Here is a 14,815-nt window from a genome sequence, read left to right as displayed (position 1 = left end):
AAAGCTACCGTTCACACTGGCGTTCCAGTTCTGTTTGCCTTGGTATCTGCCATGCTGTGATAATTGTGAACACCACACATATGACTGCTCGGCCCTTGGATACCTAGGCCTTCTTTCCCGACACTTGCTAACATTCGATGTCATGAGAGGCTGAATATGCAGTAAGTACGCAGTCCAAGTGTAACATCAGCTAGGTGTACCCATAAAAGTGTGGAGATGTACGTGTGTTAATATCTCAGGATTCGTATGCATACATATTTATATAAATACAGAAAGGTATATCATGAAACCCTGGCAAATCCTCAGGATATATATGAAATCATCAATATCCCCACATCCCCTTCATAAGAGAGCCGAGAGCGCTCACTAAGCCTGATGCTACGCCTTGATCATCGCTGTGACTGTCATTGCACGGCCCCGGTATGTACTGCTCTTGGTCTGGAAATCGATCGCGCAAGAACTGAGTGACATCGATCTCCGAATTGTTGATAGTTACAATCCTGTCCGCTCCATGGGAGAGCATCAGCCTGCAAGCCTCGAACGTGGATGCTCCTTGGGGTGACCCAGAACCAGTCGCAGCCGAACTGACTTCCGTTATGAATAGTTCCCAGACAGACCTCGCGCCAGCGGACGGAACATTTGGAGAGACGCCGAGATCGAGGAGCAAGCGGAGCATTTTCAAGTCGATGCCAGTGCCTGCAGAAGTGATGAGCCCCCCTTCTCCGTGAACGTTCAGTGAAGGACGTAGAGCCTGGTGGAGGAGGCGAGCCCTGTCTTTGGCTGTCGCTTTGGGAACTTTCAGGCCGATATAGTGGTACAAACCACAGCGCACGGCCAGATCCTCGATAGAAAGGATATGCATTTCGGTTGGGGTAAACCTTTGCCAGCTCGTCGAAGATACCAGCACCTTCACGGTTGATTGCAGCTCGTCAAGCATGGGCTCATCGGCGCAGTCATTCATCGCTTCGAGCTGTTGTGAGTACGATACGGCGCCAAGAACAAAGCGCATGATGCGACTCATTTGTATCAAACCACTTGAAACCCACTCGTGAGGTATGATCTTGCACATGGCGAGAAATGCGTTGGATAGGGAGAGGCGGGGTTCAAAACCCGGCCCGGATCGATGGCTCAGCAGTTGTGTCATATTTTCCGTTCTGAGGAAATCCCAGACCGTTCGATGCAAGAAGCCTGCACGGTCCCTGAGCATAGCCGGCTCATGTTGATCGACGGAGAGTTTCAGGAGATCTCTACATTGTGCAATGAGCTGGTGCCTTTTAGGCTTCACGATCCGAAGCACCTGGCTTTCGGTCATAGGTTTGATCTTGTCCTTCCGGTAGGCATAATCAGGGCAATGTTCCTCCACGTCAAAGAAGTGGAAGATGAGAATGGGTAAGGTCGTGTCGACGTGGACTAGGCTGCTGAATATCCTTGCCGTCCGCTGCCGGTATAAGTCCTCGATGGAGTCAAACATGACTTCGAAGTACTTCTCCAGGTCGGTTGGCAGCTCGTTCAGACGTTTTTGGAGATCGCGCATGTTGTCGCCGTTTCCTGCTCCTCTAATCAGAGACCTGGTCACGAGAAAGACCCACAGAAAGACGCCCTGAGCTCTTCTACAGATCTCCTCAATCAAAGCCTCTGTTGTCCAAGAATCGTCATCCTCAGGCAGCTCAACAATCTCCACAGAATCGAATTGGCCCGTAACAAAATTGCGAATATCTCTCTGTGTTAGATCTTGCACTTGAAGTTTCCATCGACCTCGTTCGAAAGCATTCCGGAATTCTATCCACGGCCTGCTCGAGACGCATATTTTCAGATAGGGCGAGGATCCTATCTCACGGAGGACGTCGATAAGCTCCTTGTGGTTGCCATAGTATTCGTCGAGACCGTCAATAAACATGCATATTCGACAGTCTGGACTGAGGATTTCAGTTAATCTCTTCATGGTGGCAAAAAGTTCACTCCTTGTCCATGTTTGGAACGTGCCGGCCAATTCGTCATCTGCCCAGCTTTGAGGGCAAAGTTTAGGGATTAGCTTCGGCCGCTTCAGAAAGATTTGGAACAAGAGCGTCCTGAACAAACCCTCTTGTGACTTTTGTACCGAGGTACCAGCCGACCAAAAGAAGTGTCCGACTTGGATGACGTTCCCTGTTGCCAAGTGGGTTTTCCCAGCCCATTCATCCAGGATCCGAGTTGTCCCTTGGTGGTTCAATAGGAACTTCATCAACGTGGACTTCCCTGACCCAGGATCCCCCGCAATCCAGTAAACACCATCATCCTTCGAGGAGCGAAGCCATTCGTGGAATGTCACAGTAGAACCATCGTCGAATATCCACTCAAAGGTATTCTTGTATGCTGAAGTTACATCGGCTTGACGCTCTTTGATCTCATTAAAATGTAGACTTCTCAGTACTCGATTAGCGGGCCGGTGGAAACGTAATTGGGAGGAGAACTCTGCTGTAAGGCGAACCAAGTCATGGAAGCCTTGGGGTCTGTCATCTTGAAAAGCCTGCCGCACACCTTCGCCGAATGTCGGGCCATGAACTGCAAGTTTTCTAGATTCGCGACCAGTCAGCTGCTTGCCGTTCAGATTTGAATGCCCGCGGGACGAAGTTGGTGCTCGAGCCGGAACGTTGGACATGAGCTGACTGTCCGTGTTGCTGTCGTCAACTGCCTCCCAAGGCCGTTCGGTTGCAAGATCAGTGATAGACCATGCAGTCCTCTGCAACTTGGCTTGTTCGTCCTCAAAGACGAGAACATTGACCTCCTTGCAAACAAGGTTTGTCCTGAACGCAACGAATGTCAGCCGAAGAAGTCCCAAACCCACAAAATCCATGCAGCTAGGCCTATACACATACATGAACTCGACGTTCATATGATCACAAATGCGAATGCGGATTTTCTCAATACGCTCAGAAAGGTCCTTGATTTCATGCCGTGTTCGGTAGGCCTTGAAGGTCTTCTTCATGCTCTCAACCCTCTTGTCCTTTTCAGGGTCAATCTTTAGATTATCTAGGAGACTGAGGAGTTCATCTGCGAGCGGACCACAAATCGTGATCAGCGCCCGTAGATCGTCAGGAAGTTTGACATGTGCATTGTGTTGGATCCGATGGAGAGTCAACTTTACGTTTCGCGTGAGCAGCTCCAGCTCCTTGTCTGCCTTGGACAGGTCATCGGCACCTTTGTAAAGCTTATGTGCAGACCGCACTGCTGTGATGCCAACCTCGACGAATTGTAGAATGTTGCTTGCGAGCCCAATAGCTGCCAATGCTTCAGCCATGATGTACAGCACTACGATACGATATAGGGATATAGGCTTGCAAGCGGGTAGGAGCAGTGTCCGCCCACGCAGAGACTTCCTCGGCAAATGTATCTCAAAAGGTATTGGCAATGGGCAGCGTCTAGTGTGGACCACATTGAAGGAATCCGCGATTCGCAGCAGAGGCATAAGCAAAAGTATTGGGCAGCACAGCCTACACTCAGGGTGTACCACCCGAGAATACAACTGGCAGATAGCTAAGCCCACGGGGGCTTGGCGTCCTCACACCTCGGCGCTAAGGCTGTTGAGGGAATGCACGGGCCATGCGGCACGGCGCGTTTCCTAAAGGCAGCACTGAGATTTGACGGTTTTACTTTGCAGAGTAAAGCCTGTGCGGGCTGCTATCACGAAAGAATGGATACCCATAGAGTACTCATTGCAAAGGCTGGAAATTGATGACAACACCGGCGACGACCCCTTCTCGCTTGACTCATCAATTCTTGTAGGGATATGTACCCGTGAGGCAGTTTAGTATCGTTCGTTACCTTGGGCATAACACTGAAGGCTCGCGACATAGGACCATCCCCGAGGAGTTCCATTCCAAACGGCGCCTGTATCTTTACTCAAGTACAAAAGCACTCAGCCTGTGAATAAAAGGGATCATGGGCGAAATAGTGGAAGAAAAGGATCTCGAAGGGGGCTCTTCTCCTATCGAACGGGACGCCAAGGTGGTATATGACTATCACCGAATGCGTATGCCGTTGGCATCTCCTGTCGATGCTGTGTTCTGCCTCTGCAGTCTGGACCTTCGGGTCGCGGACCGAGCCGCGCAACTCTTCATGGATGGTCACGGAGAGTACCTCATCTTCTCGGGCGGCACTGGAAGGCTGACCCAGGGCCGCTTTGATAGACCAGAGGCGGAGGTCTTTGCAGACCGCGCTCGGACTCTGGGCGTCCCATCTGACAAGATTCTTACCGAGCCTGCGTCCACCAACACGGGCGAGAATGTCCGCTTCACGTGGCAACTTCTTTCCAGCAAAGGTCTTCGCCTGAAGTCTTTTATTTTGGTCCAGAAGCCCTACATGGAGCGGAGAACATACGCTACATTCAAGAAGCAGTGGCCCGACGAAGACACCAGAATCGTCGTCACGTCACCGCAGTTCGAGTGGGAGGAGTATCCAAATCAGAACAACCCCAAGGGACTGGTGATCAATATCATGGTCGGTGATCTCATACGTATTCGAGACTACCCAGCAAGGGGATTTCAGATACACCAAGACATTCCAGATGATGTTTGGCAAGCAGGGTGCCGTCTCATTGAGGCGGGGTACAAAAGTCATCTCCCGTAGTTTCCATCACAAGGGAGGTGTAGACCATACTCATCAAGATCGCGATGCAACGGACTCCGGCTACGTGCGACCATAACAAATGCTCCATCATGTCCAAGCTAATGAGCGCTTGAGTTCCAGAGGTTTGATGCAAATTCTCTACGTCTTAATCGTGTGCCGGTCTAGTAAATTCCACTGCCTATAAGTTGATGAATGGGAAGAACAGTGAATCCAAACTAACCAAATTCACTTACACACCTGAAATCTTATTTACGAGACCGATATTCTACGTACACTTTGAAATACTTTAAATTTTGAATTCTTCCTTTGAACCTATAATTATACCTATGCAAACTACATGCCTATAATAAACGCCCCGTCGTCCGGGTCTAGGTAGTGCCGCTCGTAGTCTAGTCACCGCTTTCACTCTTCCCCAGGACACCGGAGCGAATGAAAGGCACCTCAACACCCAGGACCTGCCGGGTCTGCGGGTCCAGCACGAACACGACGCGGTCGAGCGGCTCCGAGCCGTAGTGAATCCAGTCCGCCAGCGTCCACGTCAGGCAGTCGCCCGCGGTCAGCGCCGCGCCGGGCAGCTCTGAGTCGGACCGCATCTCGAACACCCAGTCGACGCGCCAGTCCTGCAGGACGACGGTCCCGTTCGAGCCGTCGGGCCGCGGGCGCGAGCCTGGCGCCTCGACCCCGACGGGGTACAGCCGCGCCCGCGAGGGCTCGACGTTCAGGAACCCGCCGATGGCCACCCGGTTGATCTCGAACAGCCCCTCGAGCACATCGGTGCCGTTGCGTCGCAGGCCCGCCAGCACGAGGCTGTCGTCGTCCTGGACCAACGTGGCGTTGACTCCGCCATCGGCGACGCTGACGAAGCTGCCCGTGTACTGCGCGGCCTGTGACCGGGCTATCTCGTCAATGGCCGGGATGAGCGTCGAGAGCACCGTGCCGTAGATGATGTCGGTGGCCTTGGCAGACCCGGCCGTCAGGACTACCACGGCCACGCCGTACTCGTCGATCACGGCCATGTGCGACTGGTAGCCGTACGCCGAGCCCGCTTTGGCGTAGATGTCGATCGTGTGTGGGTGCGCGGGTGTCAATTCCTGCGTCCGGTAGATCTCCCACGGCATCCCGACGAGGGAGCTGGGGGAGCCGGTGCTGGAACTCGGCTTGAGCCACTGCAGGACTTCTGTCTCGCTTTCAAGGATGCTGTGGTCTAGGATTCCTCGAATGAAGATGGAGAGGTCTGAGAGAGAGGATACCAATCCGCCGCCTCTGTTGATTGCAAGTTATGTCAGGTCATCTTCTTCTCCGCCTTCATGTAAAAGTGTCTGACTTACGGTGCATTGTCTCCATAGTCGCTGCCCCAAGAATTATCCACTGGAGGAATAACAGCCTTACTATCATCTCCGGGACTCACCATGGTGTTCGACAGACCCAGTGGCGTGGTGACGAAATCTCGCAATAGCTCCGTGTAGTTTTGGCCCGTCTGTTCCTGAATCGCGTATACAATTAAGTTGAACGCGATATTGGAATAGACGGGTCGCGACTCAGGGGCAGCAACCGGGTAGGAACTCAACATCCCCTGGAAGAACTCTGTCATTTCTTTGAGTTAGTACATACCGCAATATGGTTAATATCAAGTAACGCACGATCTTTGGTGCACCCTCCATTGAGTTCCAGGACGCCGCATGGCGGATAGTCACTATCGGGCAACAGAGGGAAACCAAGGGCTACAAAATACTCTTTGAGATAATAGTATTCTGAGAACCCATCTGTAAATCAGTCAGTCGCATAATTTCGAATATCAAGTCGCCGACCTACAGTTTGGCGGGATACCGGCAACTTGGCTTGCAAGATGTCGCAACGTGATATTCCTCCAGTGTATCAAGTTCGCCTCATCTTGGAGCACGGATAAGTACTCGGTTATGGGGCTGTCCAGCTCCAGCCCACTCTGCAGCAGGATATAGTCTGTAAAGACTTTGGAGATGGACCCGATGAGGTACTGGGAGTCTCTGGTGAGATGCTTGGTGCCGTTTACGTTGGTTGGGGCTAGATGGTGGTATTCCCAAGTCGGGACGGCTTTCTCAGGCTGGTCCCAGGAGACGAGGCCGATAGAGAAGGAGGTATTTTCCACAGGCCACCCGGCCACTATAGCGCCGTTCAGCGCCGACTCCAGAGCGCCGGTTAAGTTGGCCGTGGCTTGGGCGAAGAGCTCATTCGCGTGGAGATTTCTCGGCTTGGGCACGACTGGACCTGGCGGCCGACAGTCAATGGCAACGGCATTGCCAAGAAGTATCAAAGAAGATAGTATTGTTGTAGTATACATAATGGCGACAATCAAAGACTTTCTCCACTACTGCATTAATAAGAGGAGTTCTCCTTGCACTCTCAACGGCCATCAGTGAGAGTATTGACTGAATATATATACTGCAACTTGAGGCTGCCGTGTAATGGATCATGCCACCCTAGATGATGATATTGAATCGATTATTCCGTGGCTCAAGTTATTGGAGATTGGTGCCTTCAATCGAGTACGAGGAATGCGACGAGCTAACACAGCCTCGAGGCATACTCTAGAGAGGAAATCAGCATCAACAGTGACGATCTGAATTCTTTCATGTGTCGCCATTGGGCCGTATTTTTCGCATTGGAGTCCAAGCCACTTCGTGACATACTACTCAATATGCCATCAATGCTAAGCCTTGGAACGCGCCATGAGTCTCCTCTGCTTGGAGAGTTTGTGCCAACCACAGATGCAGTAGCACCAACCTCAGATGCGGGCACCGGGCGGGACGTCTATCCCGCAAACGACGAATGCGAAATACGACGGCTAGCATGGCTCTTAGTGTGACTTGGCGCCCAACCTTAACTTAAGAGTCTACTATCATTTACTGTGCTGACAATCCTGTGACAGTGTAGATCAATACCGTTTTCCTTTATGGTGAGAATCAGAAGACATTCGAAAATGGCTAGAATTTTTCCCTAAGTATGACGGTGCAAGAGCGTCTGTCGCGCAAGATGGTGCTATCGTTGGTTGAAACTTCTGTACTTCACTAGTTCTAACGAATAACCTGTGTAAGGCAAGGCCTCGGACGTATTTCTCAAGGGACTTGAAGACGGTCTGAAAATCCGCCTTTGTATTGAACCTTCGTCTCCATCTGGAAGAAAGCAGTAAAAGACCCGACTAGAAGGCAGCACCCGTCTGATCTTGGCTCTACAATGCTATGCCCAGTACAACTCAACGGCTCCAAGCTGGGGTCTTGTAGTAGAGTGGCCTGAAGTCACTCCAGGCCGAAACAAACATGAAGGGGTAAATGACATTACAACATTGTAGTGATGTAGTGACGAGCCGATGTAAAGGGGGTATCCATCAAGTGAGTGACCCGCTTCCCGTTTTCTCTCTTTCCATCCTCTCTGTACTGATTGGTAAATTCCCTAAGACTCCAAAATTGGGTGAATTGTCTTTCGAAACAAAATAACATTATTGAATCCCTTTTGATTCTCCCTTTTCAAAAACAAGAAAAAGAGAAAAGACCTCAAACCCTTCGCAATCGCTGTCGGAATCGGATACATCATTCAACTCATCCAAATCCGCCATTTGCCATCGTTCAACCCATATCCCGTGTCATAATCCACAGCCCCATGATATAGTCCCTTTCTACGGAGCCTTTGACTTCTCCTCGTGCGTCATTGGTACCGGGGGCGGTGATGTTGGTAGAGGTACGTTGTGTGGCTCCGTATTCGAATCCGCACCTTGACCCTGTTCCTGGTTCCGCTTGATGTCGATACTCTTACCCCGTCGAGGCAAGAACTTGTGGCTGTGTTCTTCAGGCGGTGATTTTGTCCGCTTCTGGTCAACATTGTCCTTTGCCTCCCGGTACTTTGTCTTGATCCATCCGAGAGGACCCCGTGGTTCATCTTTGCTATCTTTGCCTGCAGACTCGCTCTCGGCCAAAGCAATCGCGGCATCAGACGATTCTCCTGTCCAGCTTTTTCGAGGCCGGTGCCCACCACTCCCAATCGTCGACGTGCTCGCCTCTGCATGGCTGTTGGCGCCTATGGGTGCTGACATGCCCGGAATATCCTCTTTCCTCCGGGAAATTCTCCAGCGTCGTTTCCTTTCCTTCTCGGGCTGATCCCCACTAGGACCTGGAAGCTGGTCATCTACCTGATCGAGATCGGAGCCTTCATTGAATGATGAGTGCAGAGACGTGGTTGGTGAAGCTTTTGGTTTCAGCGTCCTGCTGCCTTCCGGTTGAGATGCTGGCAATGTACTCTCAGAAGGGCCTGCCGACGCCTTCGGCGTGGGTTCCGAGGGCGTGGGCGTCTCTGCCAAGGAGCTGTGCTCAGGCACTGTAGGCTCAGGCTGAACCGCCCTCTCCATTGGATTAGACGCTTCTAAAGCAGGCGAAACGGCTCCAGAATGAGTGAGGGACACGGTAGAGCTTTGTGCACTAGGATTAGCACTACCTGGTATCCGCTTCTTCCGAAGCTTATTTGGCTGCCTTTTATCGGCGTCGGAAGCTGGCGAAAGGTTGAATAAACTGGGAAGGGTCCTCTCCTTCGACGGTGTGGTGACTTCCGCAGCCGAGGCTGGATCCAAGAGTTTATCTTGGCTTCTCCCTGCGGCATTGGGCCCCGGTGCCAAGTGAGTTACCGCAGGTTGTGCAGCGGAGGCAGGAGCGGGTGTTTGCTCGGTTGAGTGGGCTGGCTCTTCGGTCACAGTTGGCGGAGGGACTACCGTCGAGCCGGCAGGTGATGGGGAGGCCGGTGCCACGGTTACGTTTGGGGACTCGTCCCGTTGAAAGCGTGAGGAGGCGATGTGAGGCGACTTTTTGGACGGAACGGTATTGCTTCTACCCAGACCACTGCCCGGGGTGGCTGCCAGAGCAGGGCTGCCGGGGGTGGAAGCACCATTGGAGTGTCGTGAATGCCTTGACGACACAGACCGGTTCCGGCGAATCTTGCCATCTCTGCTGACACTTTCCGCGCCAGCACTTGCGTTTGACGCGGACCTGGTAACTCCTGAGCTGCGGCTTTTGCTTGGCGTCGCCGGCGCCACTATCACCGGTGGCGTACCCTTCAAGATGTCCCGTTGTGTCTTCTCATCGGCGGCCGTCCCTTGCATTCCAATCAGAAAGTGGTCCTGGTTTTCAATCAAGAAGATGATGACGCATTGATTCAGACGGTATTCTTCGGGGGCCATGGCGTGGTTGGGATGTGAGAGCATCCCCGGTTGGAAGATGGCAGCCAAGTTCTGTGCTGTCATGCGATTCTCGTCGGCCTTGGCAGCAAAGACGGCAAGCAGATCGAGGATGTAGAGAAGTAGCTGTCGGTTCAACGGAGGAAGAATCTTGATCAGTTCCTGGTACTTGTCAATGGCCTCCTCTTCGTTGAAGTTCTCCGCCAGCTGTGCACCCTCGGCGTCGCCCACTGCCTGTCTGGTGTTTCCCTTCAAGGGGGCGCGGAACTTCTCATAGAGATCAAGGGGTACTACGGGCTCAGGAAGGTCGTTCAGGTAGCGCCGAAGAACGTTAGCCGCATCGTGCACCGTGTAACCATCCCAGACAAGCCCCTTGCCATATCGGTCAGGCGAGTCGAATGCAAGTTTCAGTTCCTTGATACGCTTCTCCGAACCGCTCAGGCGAAATATACCCTCTATGCCGGTGGCTGTGGGATGAATTAGCCATCGGGCACCAGAACAGTCAATAGAGCGAGCGAGAACAGAGTCCTGTTACTTGCTCTCCTCGTCCGGGTTCGACGCACCTTTTTCCTTCAGGAAGACACCGCATTTGGCAACAACAATAGGCACATAGCCGTAGATATAGCTCTTGCCGTCATCATCAACCAGCGAAATGGCTACATTTGCATAGGTGATGCTCTGCCGCAGCGGGACACCGAATATGCCTTGAGGCCTTGATTCTGCACCGAGGAGATTAGCCATGCTTCTGATTTGATTTACGTGCTTTGCGGTTTGACTAGCAGGAGACCATGATCCGTCGCACGCAGGCTTAGGCTATGACAAGAGACAGGACCTCCCACGACAATGCCCGTCAGGCAGGCTCTTTGTGCGAGCAAACCCAAGCCTGGCGCACTGAAAGTGCTAGTCACGGCCGGTCCTGCCTGCTCCGGAATGCCTTCACAACCGCAATCAAGGCACCTTGCCCCGGCTCCAACGTTCACGATCGACATTGGCCTCAGGGTGGAGTCAGGTGGTGTACGTGCCGGGAGAGCCTTACCTTGGGCTTCTTGGTGTTTCGACGACTGGACCTGGAAGCGCTTCCACCATGACTTCAGATCCCGCTTGCTCGGGGGCGACTGGGCATTCGAGGGCGAGGCATGCTGCTGCTGTTGCGGCGGGCTGGCGGGGTGGTGCGGTGGAGGCTTCGAGGGGGTGGCAGCGGACGTCATGGCGGAAACGATGACGGGGACGCGCGGGCGACCGCGGCGACGGGGTTAGACTGTCGTCGCTTCGCTGGACGGGCGGGCGGGCGGAGCGAGGGTTGTCGGGGGCGCTGCGATGGGCCGTCGCGGGGTGGCGTGGTGTGGACGGAATGACAGCAGGAGGACTGCGCAGGAGCAGCGTTGGAGGCACACGACGGCGGTGCGATGAGTTGCGACAAGTGGCGGGCTGGCGGCGGTGGTGTTGTTGTTGCTCTGTGCGCGGGAGCAGATGCCGTACCGTACCGACCCAGTTGGACCTAAGCCAGTCGACTAACTTAGACAGACCAAGGCAATGGATGACCAGGTGGACGAGGTGAGGGCCAGTGCAGCGCGGATGGACACGCCAGAGGGACTTAGGCCTGCTGGAGACTGGAGTCCTGGGCGCAAGAGGGAAAAGGGCTGGGCCAGCGCTGCGACTCCCCTGGCGGTGATCGGCAGCGAATCGAAACGGCCTTGGCCTGGGTTGTTGCGATACAGTAGGTAATGTGATCGATGGAGTGGATATCCCGCCCGCGACTATTTTGGGACCAAATTTGGGGACGTCAGCGCCACATGCGGTTTGATTGACTGGGCCGGCTGCCTGCCTGGGTGCTGGTTGGCTGATGGAGAAGGGTCTGGTTGATTGGATTGATTACATTAGCTGGGCCCCCGAGGCTGTCGTCGTGGGTTGGAGGGGGGAATGGGCAGATGGGCGAGGTGAAGCTGCCGGAGAAGGTAGAAGATGATGAGTGGACGGGATGGGGTTGGGTGCAGGTGGGTGGACGGATGGATCGAGTGACACCAGACTGGTAGGTAACTATCCGTCAGCCCGCCATACCGAGAAGAGAGAGAGAAGAGAAGAGAGAAAAGGCCCAAAGCCCCAGGCCGCCCACCCCCCAGCCAGCCCCAAGTCCAGGCCCAGGGCCCTTTGACGTCGGGACCTGGAGCCTTTTCGCTACTTCCTGCTCGCCCGCCTGCACACCTCCCAGGCCCCAGGCAGGCCCTAGGCCCAGGGGTCAAAAGAGACCTCCAGCGATGTAACAGACCACCTAGGTGCAGGTAATGACTGGGCCACCCCCCCAGGTTTTCCGGTGTGTGTCTACTACCTAGGTATCATGTATGCCCAGCCGATACGATGCAGGTCTTACTGCTGCACAGCTACAGTACTCCGTACACAACTAGCTACCTTACCATACATACTACACTGTAAACTTGCCTCAGCAGCGGGAGGACGGTCCCAGAAGTCGATGTCCCCCCGTCCCCAGTGCTGCTTCCTCTGCCTTTCATCATGTGGCTTTGGAGCCAAGCCGACAGGGGTCAAGCGTGCTGGGCCTAGGACTGGACGCATCCAACTGTTTCCCACCCCTGGGCCCAAAGCGAAGTTCCGGGCCCAGCACAACTCAACCTGCCGTGGGAAGCTTCGCCGGGGACGAGAGACTCCGTCGTGTATGTATGTGCGAACCTTGAGGTTTCATCGCTCACTGACTGCTCTGCCCAGTGCCATCTTGCTTCTTGCTTCTTGCTAGGCCCAAACTCAATTCTACGACGTGGGCCGTCGACCCCTTGAGGTCCACCCGTCCAGGTCGCCCAGCTCCCGGCCGCCACAGGCCTCCCCTGAAGATCAGCGACTGTTTCAAGCCTGGCGACCGACAAGAAACGCCTATTAGGACAAACGTTGCCGGTTTCCCCTGCCCGCCGCGCTATCCCCCTCCCCCCTTTCGGCCACCGCCAACTAAACCGCCTCAAAGGTAATGGAACCTGGAAGTGTCCCAGGTGAAAGGTAGGTTATCAAAGAATCATACTACGTGCTGCTTGCGGGCTCCTGGCTGTCTCACGGCGACTTACGTCTTTGTTGCACCTTGGGCCTTGGGGAGAATGAAGCTCGTCCTGTAACCCCTGGCTGTCACCGAATGCTTGGAGGCGCTACCTCTGGCAAAGTTCAACGGTGCTCCCGCTGGTCCCCAATAAGGCTGACTGACAGCAGGGCAAGCTCGCGGCGACTCTTTCGTGTCCTTTGTTTCTCGGCGGCGCTGCACTTTGTTACTGGTTGGTTATGGGCAATCCGTGCCTCTTTCTGTTCTTCTCCCGCAGACTCCAGAAAAACTCGAAACCTTACCCATCTGTCTGGCGCTTTGGCGCTCCTGGTCACAGTGCATCACACACAGCTCCATCGTGTCATCGTGTCGACTGGGATGGCAGAGTTCTAGCCCGTTGATAATCTCTGCATCGCGTCGATCCCGCCAGATCAGGTACAAAAGGTCGGGGATCACTCGACGCTTAAAGGCCTAGAACTTCCAACACGGCTCTCGACATTCGCTCGGCATTTCTCAGCCTTTGGCTGCGCCGTGGTTTGCCATGGAAGTCACAGTAGACAGACTTATTAGGGGATGAACATTGACGCCTGAAGCCTGCGATGACTGGCTTTCGATGCCATGCCCACATAACTTTGCACCACACACCTGCCACCAACCCTGACCTGCCATGCCATATGCCATGCTGTATGGCCCTGGCAGATCCGAGCTTCAGTCCCTAACCTAACTTATACCCCAACCAAGCTCCTTTCCAAGAAAACCACCGAGCCCACTTCCCGCAGCCCCACATGGTCTCTCGCGCACACATCCTAACCGCCATGCGTACGCAACCAAGCAGGCAAATACCCTTGATATTCCGCCGCCAATGGTACCTGAGGCGGCCCTGACTTGGAAGGACTCCGATGCAAATAGGCACTTGTGCCTGCACAGATCTGTCCTCGCAGCCTACGGTGGGCCTACTGTTTATAGAAAGAAACCCCTCAAAAGGGCACATCCAGCGGTGCTGCGTCATTGCTACCTAGACTGCCAAGTCACGACAGGCCTGCCCGTCTGCCCGTCTGCCAGCTTTTGCTTGCATCCTCGAGATCCACGCTCGGCCAAAGCCGTGCGTGTGTGTGTGTGTGTGTGTGTGTGTGTGTGTGTGTGTATGTGTAGGCCCAGGTGTGTGACCAGGGGTCACAAGCTGCAGCTGCGAAATGACGTCTGCGCCCTGCACAACTGCCCATCCGCCCTCCTCCCCTCCTCGCCTGCAGCTGTGACCAGCTTCTGGAATAACTGAAAACTAGACCCTGCGCTGCATGTGTTGACTAACCAAGCTTCCCATTCGCTGTCACGACGGCGGGTATGGGTTCTTCCCCCCTGGCCATAGGCCCGACAGAGCCGGCTGGGTTGTGACGAGGCGGATTGCAGGCGTGCAAGCGTCCCCTTGTTACGGGAGAGGCATCTCTGGTCAGAAATGGGCCAACTGACCGAAATTACAGATGACCCTGCCTTGACAATGTGCAATTCGTTTGCGCCGCCTGTTCCTTTGGGCGGCTGAGAGCAGCAGTCCACGAGTCCACGCGGCGCGACATGCGAACCCTTTCCCCGGGGTTCACCGTGCTGCTCCTTACCCACATGCTACCTACTCACTCGCTTCCTGTTGTTCCTGCTCTTCCTGCACCGTGAACGAATAGTTCCTATAATTAGCTATAAGCTATGCGGGATGGGCATGTCAGGTCATGCAAGGTCGCGCAACCTAATAGCTACTACCTGCTTCTTCAACCCCCGCGGCCCCCGCTGCCTTTTTCGCCACCGCAACCTCCACGGGCAAGGCAAACAAAAGTTAGACGTCGCCTGCTTGGGTTCTTGGCATGGCATTGCAACAGACGACGCCGTTCGTGCAGATACGGGGTGGATGTGGAGAGAGAGAGAGAGAGAGACATGCCAGCCTTATCAGTTCTTTGAAGATGCCCCAACCCTGGAAATACTCGGCGCAAGCAACC

General features: G+C 54.2%; 4 protein-coding genes across 4 annotated transcripts; 1 reads left to right on the top strand and 3 right to left on the bottom strand.

The window, feature by feature from the left end:
* Nucleotides 1–322: 322 nt before the first annotated feature.
* On the bottom strand, nt 323–3,277 carry JN550_000085 (uncharacterized protein; the record flags this gene model as incomplete). The annotated part of the gene is made up of 2 exons (XM_049320529.1): nt 323–2,783; nt 2,856–3,277. The coding sequence occupies 2 exons, from the start codon at nt 3,275–3,277 to the stop codon at nt 323–325; spliced, it is 2,883 nt and encodes a 960-aa protein (XP_049177374.1).
* Nucleotides 3,278–3,918: 641 nt separating this feature from the next.
* JN550_000084 (uncharacterized protein) lies at nt 3,919–4,605 on the top strand (the record flags this gene model as incomplete). Its single annotated transcript, XM_049320419.1, has 1 exon — nt 3,919–4,605. The coding sequence occupies one exon, from the start codon at nt 3,919–3,921 to the stop codon at nt 4,603–4,605; it is 687 nt and encodes a 228-aa protein (XP_049177373.1).
* A 389-nt stretch (nt 4,606–4,994) lies between these two features.
* JN550_000083 (uncharacterized protein) lies at nt 4,995–6,922 on the bottom strand (the record flags this gene model as incomplete). Its single annotated transcript, XM_049320309.1, has 4 exons — nt 4,995–5,868; nt 5,934–6,189; nt 6,246–6,368; nt 6,418–6,922. 4 exons carry the CDS (start codon nt 6,920–6,922, stop codon nt 4,995–4,997), a joined length of 1,758 nt encoding a protein of 585 aa, XP_049177372.1.
* Nucleotides 6,923–8,254: 1,332 nt separating this feature from the next.
* Nucleotides 8,255–11,007, bottom strand: JN550_000082 (uncharacterized protein; the record flags this gene model as incomplete). Its single annotated transcript, XM_049320198.1, has 3 exons — nt 8,255–10,266; nt 10,363–10,518; nt 10,836–11,007. 3 exons carry the CDS (start codon nt 11,005–11,007, stop codon nt 8,255–8,257), a joined length of 2,340 nt encoding a protein of 779 aa, XP_049177371.1.
* Between the last annotated feature and the right edge of the window lie 3,808 nt (nt 11,008–14,815).

This window comes from Neoarthrinium moseri (genome assembly GCF_022829205.1).
Source record: "Neoarthrinium moseri strain CBS 164.80 chromosome Unknown scaffold1_Wmoseri_CBS_16480, whole genome shotgun sequence".
NCBI classification, from domain to species: Eukaryota; Fungi; Ascomycota; class Sordariomycetes; order Amphisphaeriales; family Apiosporaceae; genus Neoarthrinium; species Neoarthrinium moseri.
This window is presented reverse-complemented; position numbering and strand designations above follow the sequence as displayed.